This window comes from Microtus pennsylvanicus, chromosome 12 (assembly GCF_037038515.1).
Source record: "Microtus pennsylvanicus isolate mMicPen1 chromosome 12, mMicPen1.hap1, whole genome shotgun sequence".
Taxonomy (NCBI): domain Eukaryota; kingdom Metazoa; phylum Chordata; class Mammalia; order Rodentia; family Cricetidae; genus Microtus; species Microtus pennsylvanicus.
In genome coordinates, this window is record NC_134590.1 from 48,335,029 (window position 1) to 48,356,407 (window position 21,379).

Consider the following 21,379-nt stretch of genomic DNA (forward strand, 5'->3'; position numbering starts at 1 on the left):
CCCACTATTCATGGTCCACTGAACGTACAGCGGGCATTTGAAGCTCTCAGTACTTATTGACTTGATCAGTGACTTCTAATATAACCATCTAGTCTGGACACACACGTGGTGTGCTCAAAAAGCACATGCACAGTCTTCAGCCCATTACTGGGTTTTGGTCTGGCTGTAACTATGGTCAGTAATCACTGCCCCCATCTGTCCAGAAGAGCAAATGGTCCTTAGTATCTTGTATCTGTCAGCTCACTTTGCTCTTTGATCTCGACCTGAGCCTTAAAGTCACACTCATCAGTGGGGGACATTGATGTGTCAGAGTTCAAAGACAGAGGTACAAACACATGAGTTAATCCAGACAGTGTCTATGATATTGTAACTTAATATTGAGATATAGTGATTCTTTTTCAACTTGTGCCCCTTTGTTTTTTTTCCCAATTCTTTGGTTTTTTATCTTTGTATGTGCATGTAAGAAATGTGTATATAGGCATACACATGTGTGTAGGCCGAGGTTTTTGTCGGAATCACGGGTCAGCTCTGTTCTGCCAACAGCTCCCAAATAACCAGAGACTTAATATTAATTATAAATGTTCAGCTGATAGCTTAGCCTTGTTACTAACTAACTTTTACAACTTAAATTAACCTATATTTTTATCTATGTTCTACCACATGGCTTGGTACCTTATCTTAGTACTGCATGTTCACATCTTCTTCTTCTGCATCTCCTCATGTCTCTAGAGATTCTGCCCTTCTTCCCAGTGTTCTGCCTGCCCTGAAAATTCTGCCTAGTCATTGACCAGCCAGGTCTTTATTAACCAATGTTTACAGTGTACAAAAACATTGTTCTACACCATATGTGCATGCAGATGCTTGCAGAATCCAGAAGAGGGTGACACAGTCACTGGATGAGAGTTTGAGAGGATCTTTGTTCCTTGATGTCGGTGCTGGCAACTGAACTCCCATCTTTTGGAAGTTCTCTTAACTGCTTGTGGTGGTTTGAATAGAAATGGGCCCCATAGAAACAGGGAGTGGCACTTTAGGAAGTGTGGCCTTGTTGGAGTAGGTGTTGAGTTGTTTGAGGAAGCGCATCTCAGTTCTCTTCCTGGTGCCTGTGCATGTAGACATAGAATTCTCAGCTCCTTCTCCAGCACCATGTCTGCCTATCCTCAGCTTTGTTTCCCAGCCCCAATTTAATTTTTTCTTCATAAGAATTGAAGTGGTCATGCTATGTTTTCACCACCCTAACTAAGACACTGCTGAAAAATCTCATCATACTGTCTTGTGTTTTTAAATATGAAACAACCATGAGATATGAGTATATAATGAGCCTTTTGGGCCCATGAATGGTGCTAGCCTATCTGGCCATAAAAACCCTTGGTAACTGCTGTTCTATCAAAGTAATTCCTCATATGGTGGAGCTGCTTAAATTTTCCCTCATATTTCCCTTTTGTATTTATAACTGATAATAACTACACTGCAGTGGGGAAGGAAAATATCATTTCAGAAAAATATTTGGTCACCCAAAGAGAGTATTTTGCTGTCACAAAGATACATTCCAATGAGTCTGGCTGCTGCACATAAACAATGAATTCATGGCTCATCAGGACAAAAATCAGATTTTAAACCCTGTGCCTGTTTAAGCACTCATTCCTAAAGGTAAGTAATAGTGACCTGCTGAAGGTCACTGTGTCTCCCAACAGGTGAGCCAGAGCAGGGGCCAAAGGCGGCAGGATATCTGAGATAGTGCTACTGATCCAGCTGGGTCCCGGGTAATGACCAAGCACACATTCTAGCGTGTTATGAAAATACTAAAAATAAAAACCCACAGCGGTCATAATTAACAGACAAACATTCAAGGACACAAAAAGAAACTGAGAATGTCTGTTTATTAGTGAGGCTGACTAAGCGTGTTAGAGAGACGCTTCAAGTGCTGACCACTGCTGTTCCTTCCTGCTGTAAATTTGACCATGACATTACACATTTCCATCTGACCCTAGGAGCATGAACTTTAGTCATCTCATGTTAGCAGAAATGACCTGGGAATTTGTGCCCGGCCATGCAAAATGCTTAACTCAATAAAACTTATGCTTTAGCCAATGTGGTTGAGCAATAGCAGCAGATGCGTGAAACATAAAAATGAGTAAAATTTAAATGATGTGAATTCACAAATTCTTCTGAGTTCCTTCGGTGTGCTGCAACGCCCTAGGCAGTAGGAAGTACTAACAGTGGTGATGTAAACTCGAGGATACTCACCATTGAGAGAAAGAAGTCCAGAGGCTTGATTGACAGTTCAACCATGGTCTCAGTGAGCTGAATGCCTTCTGTCCTTCAACATTCTTCTATGATTTTGCAGTTTTCCTTGAGTTTTTTTTTGTTTTCTGATCATAAAACACATGTTTCATATTGAGGTAGCATGTTCTCATAAGACCATGTCCAGAAGCGGTAAAATGGAAGTTGTGGGAGAAAGATGAATTATTAGCTTCCTTTTCTCTCCTTCTCTCCCCCACCACTTAAGAAATAAAAAGCGTATTTATTCATTTATTCATTATATGTATGGGTATTTTGCCTGCATGCAGTGCCTATGGCAACCAGAAGGGGGCATTAGAGCCCCTGTGATTGGGATTCCATATAGTTGTGAGCCTCCAGGTGTGTTCTGGGAATCAGGCCACAGTCCTCTGGAATAGCAGCCACTGTTCTTAACCCATGAGCCATCTTTCCAGCCTCTAATCTCTTTTTAAATAAAAACACAAAGAAGTTTCTGGAACTACTCTAAGGTCTGCACACTCCACAGTGGTACTTGTCAGTGATAAGTGGCTACAAAATACTGGCCTGAGGGACTAGGAAATAGAATTTTTGGTTAAAACCTTGTCAAACTTTTAGCTTAAATTTTGCAAACTTAAATTTATATACCATATTGAACAACATAATCGTTGATTCCTTCTGATAGGTCACATGCTACCCGTTGTAGCGAGGATGGCTGGATAAGTGATTTGCCTGAAAAGCTTGACATTGGCTTTTTGGCAGCAACCTCGGGTGAAATCCATAGACAGTAAAGAGGGAGCATCGTGGGGCTGAAACTATAGCAGGGAGCGCTAACACGCACAAAGGCAAAATGAATACAAAAGGAAACCACGGTTCCAAGTTGACCTAAATCAGCAGAATCTCCTCGACTGGATCTGAACAATCCAGCTTCTAGAGGCACATAATTGTGGGAAGAGAAATGAGAGAGGGGGATTTGAAAACGGGAGTAAGAAAAACGTCTAGAAGCTTGTCATCTGGTAGAGAGGGCAGATATGTAGAAGAAATTGTTAGTAATAGATTCAGGTAGACATATTATCTTTGAACACAGATAATAAACGTTTTCATTACACATATCCATGCAGACATACACAGTGAGTAGGTTTTTTTTTTTAATCAAGAACAAGGCATCTTTGATATCTCTCACAAGCCTTACAAAACAAGTTCCTCTAAACTGAAGTGTTGGAATGTGGCCCACATACCGCCCTTGAAGCAACAGTCAATGTGATACTGGACGGTGTGTGTATTTCTATGGTTACCAAGCAATATCTCAGTTTCTGTAGGCCTTGCTACAACGGGACAGTCACAGACGCAGTGAGAACTCAGAAAGGGCCCAGGAAACCCTACAATTTTCAAATGTTGCCAGCGCTTGAGGCCCGAGGCGGGATTAGCTGTCACTGTCTGGCTAGAAGCTCTCAGGGTGACAGTAGCTTAATTCAAATTTAGGTTTTGGTGTGACTGAGGGGCAAGAGACTGTAGAAAGCTCACACCGTGTTACCCTCTGAGACCTCTGCAGTTATGAAGAACTTACCCCAGGTCCTTGGGGCTTCTAAAGAATAAGAGGCTCTACACATTCCAAGGTCTAGTGTTGTGAACTTCTCTTTCTCTCTCTCTCTCTTCCCTTTTTGGTTCTTTTCTTACCCATCCTCCTCCTGAGACAGTGTTTCTCTGTGTAGCCCTGGCTGCCTGGAACTCTCTGTAGACCAGGCTAGCTTCAAACTCAGAGATCGTCCTGCCTTAGCCTCCAGAATGCTCCACCACTGCTAGGTGGTTTTGGGACTTTCTAAAGCCTGCTCCAGTTTCTATTTTTTTAAATGAGGTTTTTGTTTGTTTGTTTGGTATTTTGAGACAGGGTTTCTCTGTTTAACTTTGAGTGTCCTGGAACTCACTCTGTAGACTACACTGGTCTCAAACTCACAGAGATTTGCTTGCCTCTGCCTCCAAAGTGTTGGGATTACAGGCGTGCCCCAGTACTGCTCAGCTAGATGAGTTATTATTTACATACCAACCCCAGTTCCACCTCCCTCCCCTTCTCCTGCCTCATGTTTCCTGTCCCCCATCTATTCCTCAGATGGGGTAAGTCGTCCCTTGGGGAGTCAATAAAGTCTGGGGGAGATAGAGGGGAGGAGAGCAATGAATGAGATACCTTAACAGAATGAGTAAATGAGCTATTTTTAAAAGATGCTCTGAATGACTTCCTTGCAAGAATATATCATATCCATATTTAAAAAAAATTTCCTCCATGTTTGTCTTTGGAGTCAACGGTCTCAAGTGTGACAACCCTTTTTCTGTTGATTCCATACTTGAATGTTTTCAACTGTAGTGAAGTACAAAGAAGACACCAGACAGAAGGTTTATGGTAAGTACATTTCAGAAGAGTCAAACACATTCACCTCTGCGATAGGTATCAAAATCTTCTTACAGTCTAGGTTCACAGGCCTGTCTATAGTTGTATCAACAGCAACATGGCAATTAAAAGCTTCCAAATTATTATGGGAAGATTTTATCTTTATGGGGAGAACAGGTGATGATGACATGGCTGACGTCATTTTTGTTAGGGAATCGTCATCTTCAAGTAAGTTCTACAGAAACATGAACAACCGCATTTTAATAGAGCATATCAGTTTGTGTCTAAAGTCAGTTATACCGTTAAAGCTACTTAATTGTGGCTGTAATAGCCTACTTTTCCTACTTATTGTAGCTGCAGATCTGTGCTGTTCAACACGTGTGCAGTAGCGTTTAAAGTTGAGTTTAGTAAGAATGAAATAAAAAAAAAATCTCCTACAGAATGGTAGATAAAATTCAAGGTCTATGTAGTCATACAGGGCTACCACCAGGTCTGGAGCTCTCTTTCCCCTGGCATACTTCAAGTTCCAGATCTGTTGTAAGGAGATGGCTTGTTTGTCCCAACCTCCCAGCTAGCTTAGCCCAGAAATAACCACACAGAAATTGTATGAATTAAATCACTGCTTGCCCCATTAGCTCTAGCCTCTTCCTAGCTAACACTCACATTTTGATTTAACCCATTTCTATTAATCTGTGTATCACCACGTGGTCGTGTCCTACCAGAAAAGTTTTAGCATGTCAACCTACCTCAGGCCGCAGATCCATGGTGTCCCTCTGACTATGCTTTCTTCTTCCCAGAATTCAGTTCTGTCTTCTCCGCCTACCTAAATTTTGTCCTATCAGGCCAAGGCAGTTTCTTTATTCATTAACCAATACAAGCAATACACAGAGGGACTCCCACATCACAGATCCAGAATAATTCTTTCGCCATTGAGTGTTTTAGTAGACTCTAAACACTATTGGGCTTAGATATTAGATAGTTCAGTCTTCAAGAAGAGTCAACTGATGCACTCTTCACACTTATCTAAGTGTCTGGAAATACACTTAGGATATTTAGTATTGAGAAAGCCAAATAAATATTTCTGGGACATGATCTTGGAAATATTTTTTTTGGGGGGGGCTTTAGACCCTCTTCCTTCAATTCTCTCAATGTAGACCAAACAGCTGGAATGTTCACTTCTGTCGGAAGGAACAGACTGAATGGGTCCAGGCATCCATCCACGTGCCATGCACTCCTGTTGTTGAGTGGAGCAGGCACAGGAAGCAAAGTCAGCAAGGGATGCACAGGCCAAGGGCTGTGTGTGATAACATGTTCTCTGACTTATATGTTACAGGGTAGAACTCCAAAGTACATGAGATTTCTGTATACCAAGTTGCCCTTCCTGGTTGTTAAGGAAGTCTGTTTCTCAAGTGAGACTAAAACTCATTTTGTTGGCTTGTATAGTGTCTATAAAATTTAAAGATAGGGTAGGTGAGCCTTGGTCTTGCAAATGTTAGGGTGGGGTCTGCGGTCGCGGCCATGAATAATGAATTCAGCTTCTTGGCTGCTTCATCACTACTGTGCCAACTGGTTAACATCTAAGCTATCTGTGGCCTCAGAAATTTCAGTCTAAAGGTCCCCATGCATCCTCATCTGGACCATAGCCTGGCGCTGCAGGCCAGGGACAGCTTCCGAGTTCAGTTTATTGGAAAGAAACCTGTTTTTTTTTTTTTTCTCTGGTGGATAAAGGGGCAGATAAAACTTTCCAACATCGCCTTTCTTCTGAATGATCTGTTTCAGGCTTTTTCCTCCTCAGGTTGGAGCAAGGAACTTCACCCCCTCGGGCTAGGGCTCACGGGGCGCACAGGGCGGCTTTGTCTGAAAGGCGGCGGAGCGGGGGAAACGTGGACCAGAGCCGCAGGGCGGCTGGAACTGAGACTAGTCTAGAACTTTCTTCCGCCCAGTGCAGGAGTTCCGGCCAGGACCTGGGGGCGTGCCCGGGTCGGGGTCGGGTCGCCCGCGACTCGGGGAGCGCGCGGGGCTGGTGTGGGTGGAGCGGCCCCGCGGGGAGGAGCCGGTCGGGAGGAGGCGGTGCTCCCGCGGGTCGAGCAGCGAGCTGCGCCCCGGCGGCCCTGACCCCGCGTCTCCGCGGAGGGCGAGCGCGGCCGCGGACAAAGGAGCATGTCGTTGCGGAGCAGGATCGGTCCTCGGGCCGCCGGGAGGATCGGGCCACCGCCGGGCCCGGCTCACCCCGCCGCCTCCCGCTAGGCCGGTGCCCCACGCCGCTCGGCTCGCAGGCCCGGCCAGCGGCATGGAGCCGCCGCTGCTGCTGCCGCTGGCGCTGCTCGCCCTGCTGTGTACGGGAGGAGAGCGCGGGGTCGCGGCGCTGCCAGCGGGCTGTAAGCACGACGGTCGGGCCCGGGGTACCGGCAGGGCGGCCGGCGCCGAGGGCAAGGTGGTGTGCAGCAGCCTGGAGCTCGCGCAGGTCCTGCCCCCGGACACGCTGCCCAACCGCACGGTCACCCTGTGAGTAACGCAGGTCGCCCCCTGGCCCTTTCTGGGGGGGTGGGGAGGTGCGCCGAACGGGTTCGGAGTGGGGGGTCTCCCCTGTATCCATGCTCCTTTGTGTGCGCGCAGCGGCAGGCAGGGGGTGGTGCTGGGAAAGCCCTTAAGCTTAGCGTGGGGGACCAGGGTGGCCGATTGCCATACCAACCGCCTCGGCTACTTTGCAAAGAAAAGTTTTCGGGGTTCCCGGGCGCGCCCCATGCCATCTCTGCTTTTGCGCCGCTCCGGTTGCCGAGTACCACGTGAGGATGCAAATAAACACTTAAGTCGGTGCAGTTAAAGCTCATTCATCCTGGCTTGGGGCTTCCAGGAAACACCATGTGTGCTCAGAAGTATTCTTGAAAATGAGGTTGCACCTGAGGTGGAGCTTGCTGGACACTTGGACTTAGGGTGGCTCTTTGTGGTCCCCAAACCCATTCGGAGACTTTGCAGTTTTCTGCCTTAGCTTTAGTGCTCTTTAAGAACAACTTCTGAAGTAAAGTTACTAATGTCTGAAAAATGCGAGATAAAGTTGTTCAAGTCCATTTCAGCCCCATACTCAAGTCTGAGAGCTCACACTGGAAAACCAGGAACTTCGGGATTGAAAGTTGTTTGTCGAGAGAGCTCTCCAGACCCTCCAGAGGATGGAGGGACTTTGGGTTTTTGCGGTAGGTTTCCACCTGGAAGGAAAAAGTTTAGTCTTGGAAACGTCGTTCTTTGTGCCAATTTGGCTGAAGCGTTGGCCCAATGACTGTAGATTCTGTTTTCTGTGAGAGATGAAAATTGGTTTGGAAAAGTTTAAGTCAGAATGTTTCAAATGGATATTTTGTCAGACTGAAATATGAGTCCCCGGGCTTCGTGTTCCTCTGTGTTGTTTTGGTTGGTTTCTTAAAAAAGAACCAAGGCTGCCACTAGGCACACATGAAGGCAAAGGCATGTGTGATCTACGAAACCACTTAAAAGTGATATTTTTAATTTAGCCCAGCTCAACAGAAGGATATGTGGTAGGGTGGTTTCAAATAGCCTCGTCAACTCCTTTGTTGGCTCGTTTTCATTCTCTCTCTCCTACTTTCTCTTTTCTTTTCTTTTCTTCTTTTCTTTTTTCCCATAAGGAGACATTTAACACCAGAAACGGCGTGTGTTTCTGTTGACCCCGGTTTATAAAGATGGGTAAAGTAGTCTTTGTTGTGTTGGACTCTCATTGACTCAAAGACTTGTTGTCTTTGCCATTTGGTAGTGGCAGGAGTTGTATTCATTTAGTTTTTGACCAGATGCTTTGAAGTGAAAAGTGTTGGACCCTTGATTACAGTCTGAGACTGGTGGAGAAAGGCCCTGTCTTGGAGAAGTCACTTGTGACTGTGTACCCATGTTATGACTTAAACCATGAATGTTATGACTTAAGCAATGACTTGATAAAACCTCAAATGGTAGCCAGTGAGTAACACTCAGCTTGATTCCTTTTATGTTCAGTTTTTCTGAAATGGATCAACTGCATGTAAATTGTTGAAAAATATTGGTGATATTGTAGAAAGTCACTTTTTAGCCTATTCCAAATTGCAATAGATTTGTTTGAGTGTAGTAAGGCCTTTGAAATATCATTTTGGTCCTTTTTTTCTGTCTGAAACTGTTTAGATGAAAATAAAATGAATAAACTTAGGTGACTAGGAGGAAGTAATTACGGATAGGTTAGGCTGATGCTGAGCGTATTAGGATATTTCAGGCCCGCGAGAAGGCCTTAGGAGGCTACTTATTTTATTTTGCTAGGCAAGCTATCAAAAGAACTGTGGGTAACTGGCAGATCCAAGTTCCCATAGTGATTTGGTGTCTGGGTCCTGGTCCAAGATTCTTGCCTTCAGTTGAGATGTTTCTCTCCATCTTTCAAGATCAATGCTCATTGTTTTGAGCTCCAGCTTGGTGGACGATGTTATGTGGGAGTTAGGATTGCCTTTTTTTTTCTTTCTTAAGGCTGCTATAGAATGCTACACACCTGACTCCTTGAAACAATAAACTTATTTTCCCTCAGTTCAGGAGACCAAAACCCAAAACCATGATGCTAGCTTCACAAATTTCAGGACAGACTTCCTTGATTCTTTTTTCATCTGTTGCCCTTCAGTTTATGACTGGAGAATTCTGGCCTCCCCATCAGCTTTTACCTGGCCCTCTTCCCTTGTGTCTTTGCGCCTTAGATGGCTCTCTCTCTCTCAAAATGAGAATACAGAGATTGAATTTAAGGTTTACTTTAAGTTCAGATCATCTCATGTCAGGGTTCCTTAGTTCATTATGCCTGCAAAGACCTGTTTTCCAAATAAAGTTACAAAGGTAGCGGCAATTAGTGAGGACCTGGACAGATATCTTTGTTTGGAGAATCGCCAAGTATCTCATTACAGCATAGAAATAAAAATAAGAGCGGGGGTGGGGTGTCGGTCGGGGGTTGAGCATCATGGGCCTAGCTCACACAGCGTTCTGAGGCTGATTTTCATCACTGCGGAAACAACCATTCTTCTTGAGGGATGTATAGGTATTTGGAGAAAAGTTTCTGAGTAAACCTCCAAGCAGTATGGAAAATGGTTTACTATTGTATGCACATCTAGCACACATGACCCAGAGGAAGGCCACAGCCTTGGTGCTCCCTGTGAGCCAGGCTCTGAAGGTCTTGAGCCAATCCTGGGAAAATGAAGACCACTGAAGAAAATAGTTGACACAGAGAGCCAAAGAGGGGGTTGGAGTCAGTGTGCTTCACCGTGCCAGCACTCCCAGAAGGCAGTACCCAGTTATGATGCTGTGCAGTTGGTGGCAATGGAACGTTAGGAGCAAATGCCCATTGCTTGGATGCCCACAAGAAGATGAGCTCTCTGATTTAGTTTCTAGGCCCCAAGCGTGTGTGGCCAAAGGTTTTCAGTAGGTTGTCATGTTGCCGCAGAGAGGAAATGTCATTGGTTTGGATTGTGAGGATGACAAAGACAGAGGCTAGTTTCCTGCTTGGTGAGGAACTTGACATCCCTGTAGCTGGATGATGTAGCTGACCCTTCTAACTGTGTGTGTGTGTGTGTGTGTGTGTGTGTGTGTGTGTGTGTGTGTGAACAGCTCTCACTTCCAGGGCTGTATTTTTTGTTTGTTTGAGATAGGGTTTTGCAGAGTTGTATTTATCAAAAGAAGTTGAGCAAAAATCTTTGACTTGATCATGCTTATTCCCAGGCTCTCTTATAGGCCTTTGTAAAGGAATTAAATTGCATTTCTGAGTATTACCTATAAGTTGAACAAAAATTACCTGTATTTAATAGTTTTGCAGGAAACATTATTTACTACCTTCCTATGTTGTATATGAAATATTCAGTATGTTGTTTTAAAAGTTCTGAGAACTTCATTTTTTGAGTGTTTTGCAGGTTTAGCCGTGCCTTTCCACATTTGCCATCACAGTGGTTCTAGGAGAATACATAGATCAGAGATTGTCACTTAGGCGTGAAGTCTAGTTTTCTCTTAGATTGTTTGGTAAATGAAAATAGTCTATGAGTTTGAGTTTTTATTATATAAAACGTCATGCTTATTTCCTGTCAATTGGTAATTATTTAGACATCTCTTTGTGGCCCAGTATAAGGTACAAGAAGTAGAAGTCTTGTATTCTGGTACCTAACTATTGTTAGAGAGAAAGGACAGGATGGTAGGAATAGGTGGCATTAAGGTACTATTAGAGAATGTCTGTAATTCTGCAGCAAGTCCCACACTGCAGGCTTTCCCCATGGTTTTGGAGACTTGAAATGGGGAGAATTCTGGGTAGTTATGGAGTCACTGGGAAGATTTTTTTTCTCTCCTGGAAGAAGTAAGGACTTGAGTTTGACCTCAAGGAAGTGAAAGATTGGATTGGAAGACAGAGAACATGCTAGGCATAAGAAGAAACACTGGTTGCCAGCCCTCTTGAAAGGGGCATCTTGTGTTGGGTCATTGGTATATGATTGATTGGGGACACTGGCTTTCACACACCCTGTATTTCACGGACCTGCCTTGTTGGAGTAGTTGGGAAAGAGATGGGAAGGAGGAGGGAGTCGTAGGCAGAAACTAGGGGCTGTTGGAACCAGTGGAGATTGGAAAGGAGACCACCCTCCTGGAGGAACCACTGAGGCTGATGGAGCAACGAGAAAACTAACCATGAGAGCCCAAAAAAGTTTATATTTCGTGGTGGCAGAAGCTGCCTGGTGATGAGGTGCCCAGAGGCCATATACAGACAGACCAGGACTAATCTTTGACAGATGAAGGTTTGAAAGCCTTCAAGTGCAGTGTCCATACAACACAACTGAAAGATGCCAGGCTGGGTGGCTTGAAGGCAGTAGGGATTGGAGGAGATAGAACCAGCATACGGACAAGGCAAGAGTTTGGGGTGAACGCAAGCAGGAGGGTGTGCTGGTCTTAAATGGGGAATTTGGGAGCGCACTGAGTAGGATTGGAGACAGTGGCCAAGAGGAGAAGTGGCGATGGAAGGGGAGATAGATGGAGGGAGCTGAGCGTAAGTGGAGTGTGGCTTATTTGGCAGCAGAGTGGTAAGAGACAAGGTGTAGCCCGGCAAATGGAGCAAGAGGGCAGGCAGCTGTAGGTGCGGGGAGGGGGTCTCCTCCATTGCTTCTGTGTCCTCAGAAAACATAGGTGAAGGAAGGAGGTTGGAGGGGGAAGGTGGAAAGAGTGGGGGAAAGGAGAGTTCTTTCAGAAAGGGAAGCCACTGGGAATTGCCTAGTAGTGAGCACGGTGGATTCCTGTCCAGTTCTGTCTGATGATGGGACTCAGATTTAGAAGGAAGCAACCAGCAGGCTTGCTCTATCCAGTTGCATTCGGCCCGTAGCTCCCGCTTCGTGTGGGTAGCAGGTTGCAGGCTAGACAGGAAGTATAGTCACAAAAATGAGCGTGTTTTGTGGAACAGCCCCTTTCCCCTTTAGTTAACCCGCGGTGATCCCAGCTAGCCACCGGTAAGGTTGCAGTCTTTGAATTCAAGATCTTGCCTCCAGCCTGGTTGCCCTACATGCAGCACAGTTTATGGTGTCTCCCTGCAGGTGTCTTCTTGCTGTTATGGTGACTCTGATCCACTGGGTGTGCCTCTTTGCTAGGCAGAGTCTGTCCCAGCGAAAAGTCAGAGGGGGTCGGCAGGAGGGAGTCCTGTCCGTTTTTACTCTGTAGTTTCTGTCTAGACTCTGTGCCTCTCATTGTCCCTGGAGCCGTGTTTGTGCTTAGCTTTCTCTAGAGCTCAACTTTCATCCTGGGCTTGGCATCTGTCTCTGGGAAGTTTTGGGTCCTCCACAGTCTGGCTCAGCTTCTGGGAAGTCCTTGCTCACTGACTCTTGGTTTGGTCTTAGGTCACTTTGTTTTTGTCTTCTCTGCCTTTTTCTCCTTCCTTTTTCCTCCTGTCCCCTCTTGCTACTCCCAAGGCCTGGTTTCGGGCTAACCACACCCTGGAGCACTGCGATGTGTTCTGTCCCACACTGTCCGTGATTCTGGATAGCTGCGCATAGAGCCTTGAAGGGAAGAATTCAGGAGAGACCTCTCTCACACAGCAAGTGTTCTTTATTGGCAAGCATATTGTCAACAAAGATTCAGGAGCCAACGGTGGAAAATCAGGAAGCGTGGAGGTTGAAAGAAGGATGTGAATCCAGACTTTCGCACTGTTACAGCAACTGAGAGCATCTGTTTATTTTGGTCTGGCCCAGTAATGCATAGCTGTGGGACCCATGATTCAGAAATGGCTGTCGTAGGTGCCTCTAGAGTTACACTCGGCCTACTTGATCTTATATAGCGACCTGCATTCCTACAAGGACTGCTTTACAGGAACAGTGCAGAATGAGGGGCAGAAGTAGGCATTTCTGGTCCTTGAATGCCTCGCTTAAGTTTGTCTGATATGATGTCAAGGTTTTGCATAACCCCACCCCCAAATCTTGTTTCTTCTTGCCTGCTTGGAGTCCTCCAGCATCAGGAATACAGGAGAGCAGTTGGTGGGTTTGGTGGTATGCCAGGTCCAGGCACAAAGGACCTGGGAAAGTTTGGAGATGTTTGTTCCAGTGTTGTCACTGCCTCTGTCCCCAGGAGCCTGTAAAGATGGGCTTAAAAAACAAATAAGAGATAGAAGAAGCAATATACAAATATAAAAAGAACTCTTGAAGTACCTCAGGCAGTGCCCAAGGGTAGAGATCCTCAGGATGTCAGTTAACCCATGCCCTCCCACATGTCCACATTCTGCTGAGACAGAGCAGACTACAGAGATGGTTTATGGGCTTTAGATATGTTAGAGGGAGTAAGGGTTCCCAAAGGGAGGGTCATAAGACAGGTTTAGGCAGGACTTTGCTGAGGGGGCTCAGTGATGGATTCATTTGTTCCATTGGCCATGACTGTGTTGTCTTCTCTTTCTCGCCCATCTCCTGGGCGCAAAGCCTCACTGTGGCCCCAAGTGTCTCTAACTTGGAGCACTTAGTCATGTCATTATTCATGGAGTCTCTCCAGGATTTTCACACCAGATATTCACACACACACACACACACACACACACACACACACACACACACACACACACACGGTGGTGAAGTATGGTGAAGAAGGCATGCGTTGTCTCCACTTTCCTGAAGTCTGATGGGTGTGTGCTGTTGAAAATTTTATACGCATCTCCCAGGAGCATTAAATATTCCCATACCTGGACCAGAGGCCTGTGTTCGGATGTAGTTCTTCAGGGATGGGGCACCAGACAGTAGTGATTTTCATTGATTCCAATGTCACCTGCGATTAAAAACACATTGTAAGGTATCCCGGTAACCTTAAGGGTTAATTGTGGCTACCAGCTGTCCTCTGCTGCAACAAAGGAAGATGGAAGAAAGAGCTTAGAAACAAATTGAGGGCAGCTGGGAGAGGCGATGGGAGGGGGAGAGGAGAGGAGAGGGGGAAGGGCTGTTTTCGGTGCAGAAAAGAGGGATGAAATTAAGAGACATTGCTGGGAAAGTTAGAGAGCTGCAGGCTGGGGCCTTGTTCACAGGAGATGAGAAGAATCGTTTGCAGAGCCAGGCATGGTGTCTGACACTGGATTTCCTGTTAGGTTGGTGGGTGAGGGCAGGGTGGTGCTGGAGACTGCTGTGGAGATGAGTGAATGGACTTGAAAGGCCTGACAACTGCCTACATTTGTCCCACCGGCCCTTGAGGGCCTGCTGTGTGTTTGGTTTTGGACGGGCAACAAAACAGAAAGGGTCCCTGCTCACGGTCCCTTTACTCGTTTCCCTGAGATTTAACACTAGAGATTGGTTCCCGGCATTACTCAAGGTCCGGTTTCCATGTGTTTCTTCTCAGAGCAGGAGTCAAGAAGATGAGTCACTGGAATCTTCCAAAAGTGACCACAGTGTGAACAACGAGTCTCTAGATGAACTCAAGCAGTGTAAAAACTGGGATTCCCACTGCAGAGAACACCGCCAGAGAAGAAGACGTGGCAAACCAATTCTGGGCTATGGACAGTACTCCCTGTGTGGGGGGAGGCATGGCTCAGATGGGCTTGTAGCCTCTTGCAGCAGACAGAAGGAGAAGGAAGATGACACCCTGGGTAGGCAGGAGCAGGAAGGTTCTGCACAGGGTTGAGGTCTTATCTTACTTGGATTTTCCTCAGGCTTTAAAAAAAATAAGAGATAAATGACTGGTCTGATAAAAGAAAAAAAGAGAGAGATAATTTAGTTCTTAATTTGCTTTATTTAGTATAACTTAATGTATGGAAGAGTCATTCAGGTATGGTTAACTTCTCTGAACATTTTCTAATAGGTTTTTTTTTTGGGGGGGTATAGTGTTTATTTAGTGGATTATGAAGGGGAAAAGGAAGGGGGAAGGGGGAAAAGGAAAGGAGAGAGACAGAGAGAGTGGCAGGGGAGAGAGGCAGAAGTTACTTCTTCAGAAGAGGGAGGGGAGAGAGAGTAGGAGGCATTCCTGTTGCATGTTTCCTTGCTGTTTTGGCTGGCCTGCGAGAGGCGTTCCTGCGGACCTCCTTGTGTGGCTGACCTCACCGTTGGCAGGTGTGCTGTGGACATGGCCTGAGACTGCAGAGCAGGAGACTGGCTTGCTCGGCCGCGGATCAGCTCAGCTCTCAGGCCTGTGCCAGTTGTTAGCATCTTATCAGCTCACTGAGCTGGCGTTCTTGCTTCTTAAATTTAAATAAAACAAATCTTACATCTGCTCTTCTTTGTATTCCTTCCCATGTTTTTGCCTTCTTAAGTTTAAATTCCATAATATTTCTACATTTGTCATATTTTTCCAGAATGTTCGTCATAGGTGTGGGGGTAGAACATGGCAGGTCTGCCGAATTATGGATTCTGTCCAAGGAAGGCTGAATTACTACCCTGGCAGTCTGTTAAGAACTTTTATTGATCTCATTTAGGGTTTTATCCAGTGACAATATCACCATAGCAAGATTTCTTTCTTTCTTTCTTGCTTGCTTGCTTTCCTTCCTTCCTTCCTTCCTTCCTTGCTTTTTTTTTTTGAGACAGGGTTTCTCTCTGTAGCCCCTGCTTCCTGGCTGTCCTGGCACTCCCTTTGTAGACCAGGCTACCCTTGAACTCACAGAGGAGAAAAACCTTTAGCTTGTTAGCTCTGTATGTGAAAGGGCTGCCCTGCCCACTTGTTGAAATTGTGTTTGCGGACTGATGTTTTTCCAAGGAGGCCAAGCATGGTGTTGGAGGGAATGGAAGGTCCCTGGGGTATTTCCTTCCAGATGCCACTGCCTACCCTCCCGCGGACATGCGTTGAGTGTTATTGGTATACATACAGACACACGTATGTACAGATACATATGAGAATTCCATCAGCACACAATACGAAGATACTTGTCATCTGGGATGTGTAATCCCACTGTGTGGCTGGCCCCTTCCAAACTACTGTCCGGGGCTGCTCTGCTCCATCTCTCAGGAGCACCTTACTTGCTGCAGGGACGGACAGTTAAGAGGACTCCAGTGCTGGCCTGTGTTTCTGTCTAAATCCCCCTTGGATTTAACTGAAAGAAACTCTGAGCAGCCTTTCCGTGGAATGATAATGAAGGGTCTCTAACGCCGGTGTTAATGTTTCCCTTCTTTAGGCGTGCTTGATTGGGAGGCTAAGTAAGCCGATTCCTTTCCCATCAAGATAAGACTTAAAGAGCCTTCTTGACTGCGTAGTTTTTCCCGACTTCTTATGAAAAGGGCGAAAAGAGATCACAGGGCAGTGGTGAAGATGTCCTTTCTGTTATTCTTATCTGTTTTTAAATGATTTTCAGTAAGTATTAAATAGAAAAACACAGTGAAAAGTATATCAGAGAGTGCCTCAGTAAGCACAGATGGACGCACCCTTGGGATTAGTAAAGAGAGCTTCGAGGCTCTCCCCAGTGATCCTGTTCACCTTCCTCAGGGACCCTGAGCTTCGGAGGTGTCATGTTCTAGCTCTTACATTTGCATTCTCCAACAGTTCATGCTTCATGATGCTGTTCGTATTCTTAAAAATAGCACCATTCTAGTTGTGAGCCAATTCCACAATTGATACAATGTCGATGTATCCCATAACTTATGTTATTACGTAGTGTGATATATCTATTATGTATCTACAACATGTGCCATCTCTTGCTAGTGATATGTGTATGTAGTCATGTGAGCGCGTATCTATCCATCCTCTCTCTATCTGTCTGTCTGTATGTATGTAAAAGGAGCGGCAAGCAGTTTTCTTTATTAACCAATGAAAGCAACAGATAGATAGAAGACCCTCCTACATCATATATATATATACACACATATATAAAAATAAATGGATATGGATATGGATACAGTCGGCCGTGAATATTCTAAGGCTCAGCTACCACAGATTCATTCCATCTCACTGAAGAATAGAGAGAGACGCCTCCCAGCTGAACTTGAGATTATCAGGGAAATGGGATCCCTCTAAAAAGAGAAACACTGAATGCTCCTGTGCCTGAACCTGACACAGAGACCAATGTGACCAACAGGAACCCATAGTGTGGTCAGCGCGTGGGACAGCAAATGTGGGCTTTCCACAAAAACATGGCAAGTTCCATAACATAACCCAAGCAAACAGCAGGCAGGCAGGTAGGAAGTGGGCACGAGGTAAGATGAGCAACCGGCTTTTAAGCAGGGTGCAATGCAGATTCCAAGCTCCCACAGCAAGCACATTAGAATTCTTAGGCTGGGCTGTGAAAGGAGAGCTTGGGCTTAGAGAATGACAAACAAAAATCAATGTTACAAAAGGAAAACATCCGACCTGAGCCTCCTGATGCACTTGGCTGGAAGTTTTTAAAATAAACACAGACACACAAACTCTCCACGTGAGAGCCCAACTTTCCCTCCCTCATTCTTTATCTGATGGTGCAGTGCCTGTCTCTCCCAGCCACACCGTTCTGTTTCCTATTCCAGTTGCTTCCTACCTTCTGGGAAGCATGCCTTATCTTTCCCTCCCAACTCCTTGCATAGTTTGTGAAGGTGTCCTTGGCATACCCTGGTACGTCCTTGCTCCTCTCTTCAAAGCTCCCCAAATGTCCCCTGTAGCACCCTGCTGCACGCCCACTTTGCCCCATCGCTGGGCTCCTTGGACCTCATGCTCTGTGTTTCCTCCAGTCCTCTTACTGTCTTGTCCAGTTGCTCACTAGCTTCTGCCCCCTGTGCGCACTCAGGCTGCTGAGAGTAAAGCTTCTGGCAGCCCCACAGCATTTTCCTTCTCATTCTGGTCCTGTAGTCTGATGCCTACGTTTGATACCACTCTCCCGTATTATTGAATTTTAGCAACAGAATCCACCCTTTCATCTCGTGTGGTTTGGGCTAGAAAGCCCCTCGAAGCAGTCTGCTGGTTTCCCTGCCAAGATAAACCCAAGAAGGATAATGGCCTTTGGGGCAGAAGGGTAGGTGTCATGTGGTGTGAACCTCCAAGAAATATAGACTGTTTTATTCTAGATTATTGTAAATTATTTCTTGCTTAAACAAATAAACAAAAAACCCTAGTTAACTCTTCTATTACATTTGATTTTTAAGGACTCTCTGGAGGAAAAATTGCTTGAGTGCCCCCCTTGTTGTGGTAATGAGGTGTATTAGTTACCCTTTTTTGACAGAATCCGTGACAAAGCTGTACTATATTGAGGGAAGGGTGTGCTCTGGCTCACAGTTTGAAGGTACAGTCCGTCATAGTAGGGAAGGCATGGTGGCAGGAGCTTGAGGTGGCTGGTCGCATTGCATCCAGTCAGCAAGCAGATGAACACCGGTGATGTACTCTGTCACGGACCCTCGTCAGTGGAATGGGGCTGCCCTGCAGTAGGATGCTTCTTCACGCCTCAGTTATTTCAGCCTAGAAACCCTCTGACACATGGCCCACAGCTTTGTCTCTTATGCGATTCTACATCCTGCCAGTCAGAATTTCCCCATGCTACCGTGACTGAACTCAGGGCCTCGAAAGAGGTATCTGAAGTAGGTTACAAAAAAATAAAAAAAAAAAAAAGGAAAAACTTATCCATCAACTCAGCTAGAAGTTAGCAACTATGTATCATACTCATGCCTGTGAAGAACTTTAATACTTCATTTTATTTATTTAAAAAAATTGTATAATCTTATTTCCCTGTGTTCACTTTTACATTGTTTAGTGTTTTAGTGATGATAAAATCATTTAGATTCGGACGTTTTGCTGTTGATGTGTGCAGCAGCTGTGGGAGAAGAAATAGGGAGCTCTTCCGTTCTTAGCCCTAGTGCCTAGGGAGGGTGAGCAGGGGGTGGCAGCTGAGAAGGGTGTGGGGGACCCAGGACCTGTAGTGGGTGGAAAAGAGGCTCCTCTCTTCCTGGACAGAGGTGGAATAGCATGGTTGGCTTGGCGGTTTTCGTGCTCTTGAGTTTCTGTTTTACATTGGTTTATGAGGCATATGTGCTAGGAAGCCCCATCCCCTTGGCCTGACAACCACCATTTTCATCAGTGCCGTTGTGCCCACTTCTAAGGTCTGTATATGTTGGTTTTTGCTCAGAGAAGGAAGGACTGGGCGAAAAGGAATCATTGCATTCTCACCTGAGATTTTGACAGCTCCCATCCTGTTCCCCCCTGCTATTTGTATACAGTTCTGTCCTAATTGTGCATGGTCTTTGGAGGTGCTAGAGTATAGTATCAAGGGTGAAAAGCTAAACGAAGGAGGGCGGGTACTCTGTGCAGCTGTAAGGAAGTTATCATCCGTCATAGGGGAGACTTTGAAGTGGTGTGGCAGCTTTGGGATCACCCATACGCCTATAAGCAACCCTTCGCGTACATTTTGTAAATAAGTCAGATAAACTCATTGGTTCCCCAAGATGTCTTTTGATGGGCTAGCATGTTGGTTTGTGCTGGAGGATAGACATTGGTTTGCAATTCCCCAGAGAAAGAGTTCCTGTGCAATGGTCCTGTTATGCCCTACTGTTATGTTCTGGAATGACTCAGTTTATTTTCCAGGGGTGAGTTTAGTTTTTGTTGGGTTATTGAAGGGGAGGAGAGTAAAATGAAAGATCCTGCCCTCACTTTTCTTGTAAGGATAGGCTTTCAGAAAACACCCCTTACCATTGTATGAGTTCTTTTTGAGATCTGTAGCTTTCATTGTTGAAATAACCACAGTTGAGTCAGCTCATGCATGGGGCCACTGGGTTCTTTAGAGAAAGAGGAACTGTAGGATGCAGATGGAGAGAGGGAAGGAAGGATGGGAATGATGTTACAGCAGTTGGCTCATTTGGATGTAGAGTCTATAAGGAGTGCAGACTGGAGAACCAGGGGATTCTCTGGTGCAATTTGTCCCAAAGTCAGGGCTCTAGAAGCTGAGCATCAGGTACGGGAGTCAGCAGTGTGGGCGTAAGTCCCAGCCTGGATCTAGAAGTATCAGGCACATTGATATCCCATGACCAGAGAAATAATGTTTCCCTGGGCACCTGTAGTCCCGTAGTGGACACAGAACATTCATCACCTGAAAGGATCCAATGGTTTTTCTTCTCAAATTGGTTTGGGAGTTACCTTGAGCTGCCGGGGCTTAGGGAGCATAAGGTGTGTTTGGAGCTCCTTGGTTTTAGAACCTCAGCATCCTTGGCTGATTTCCAGGTTCTAGAGATCTCTGACATCGTGATACTTGTTGGGTAGTAGCTACTGTGTTCGGCACTTCCCAAGCAGCAGATTCCAAGAGGGAGCATCCCTGTTTTACAGGTGCCCTGGCTGAGGCCTGGACACAGAAATTCATCCTCCCCAGTTTCAAAGGCTGCAGGTTGCAGAGCCTGGCTTTTGGGCCTTCTCTGTAACTGCAGGCCGACAGTCTGACTATTGCTGTACCATAAAAGCGACCATTTACCAGCAGGGTTGGGTGTAAGCCTGTATAGTGGTTGACAAAGAGACCGGTGTACTGAATGGGTAGGTGTGGGTTCCTTAGAGATGGCTGACTGATGGGGAGATAGGAGCTGAGAGACTGCCCTTAACACTTAGGTCCTAACGACAGTTGAAGGGAAAAAGTTTATTATCCCATTTTGCTCTCCTGGCAGTAGCTGTGGGAATGACCAGGACAATTCTGCTTTGGTAGAGCTCTGTTCATCTGCATTCTGAGACTCCTGGGATCACAAATGACTCCTCAAACACAGCTGCCTTGCACACCTGGGACAACTAAGACCATCAGAGGGGGGCAAGCTGCCCTTTGACTTCTTCCGATGCAGAACCAGCTTTTGCCACTCCGCCTAAGTTTTCAGGCAGGTTCAGCCTTCCCATGGTTCTGAGCTCCAAGATCCCTGTTTAATAATGATACAAGAAAGGAGGAAGTGGAGGAAATAACAGGAGACTGGTTTCAGGGAATTGGCACCGGCTTTGCCAAGTGTGGATGGTGGCCCTTAGTTCATTACAACTACGCCGGTCTTCACTTCCCACCTAACAGGGAAGTGAGGTTGTGAGCTAGATTTTCCTTAAGAGCTCTTTAAATGCCAGGTTTCTATGAATTTCCATAGCTCACAAAACCAAATCAAACCTGACAAGATCACTGAGGTGTTTTTTAAAGGCATAGACATTAATGAAGCCCCAGTAGTTTTATTAGAAGGGATGGATTCGTTCCATCATTAGATGGTATTCACACAGTAAGCGTGGGGGCTGTCTTGGCAGAGGCAGCCAGGGAAAGCTGGGCAGGGTGGGGGTGCTGTGATTGGCGTCTGGCCTGCCTGGTTCCTTCCCTGTCTTTATTCACTGCTCTTAGCTGCTCTAATTGCCCCTCACTTGCCAGTTGAG

General features: G+C 45.8%; 1 protein-coding gene across 1 annotated transcript in view; it reads left to right on the top strand.

The window, feature by feature from the left end:
* Positions 1-6,704: 6,704 nt before the first annotated feature.
* Adgra3 (adhesion G protein-coupled receptor A3) overlaps positions 6,705-21,379 on the top strand; it is a 106,429-nt gene continuing 91,754 nt past the window's right edge. Inside the window, exon 1 of the mRNA XM_075943566.1 lies at positions 6,705-7,141. Coding sequence (XP_075799681.1) covers positions 6,927-7,141 — 215 coding nt within the window. The 5' untranslated portion in view covers positions 6,705-6,926. The remainder of the gene's footprint in view (positions 7,142-21,379) is intronic.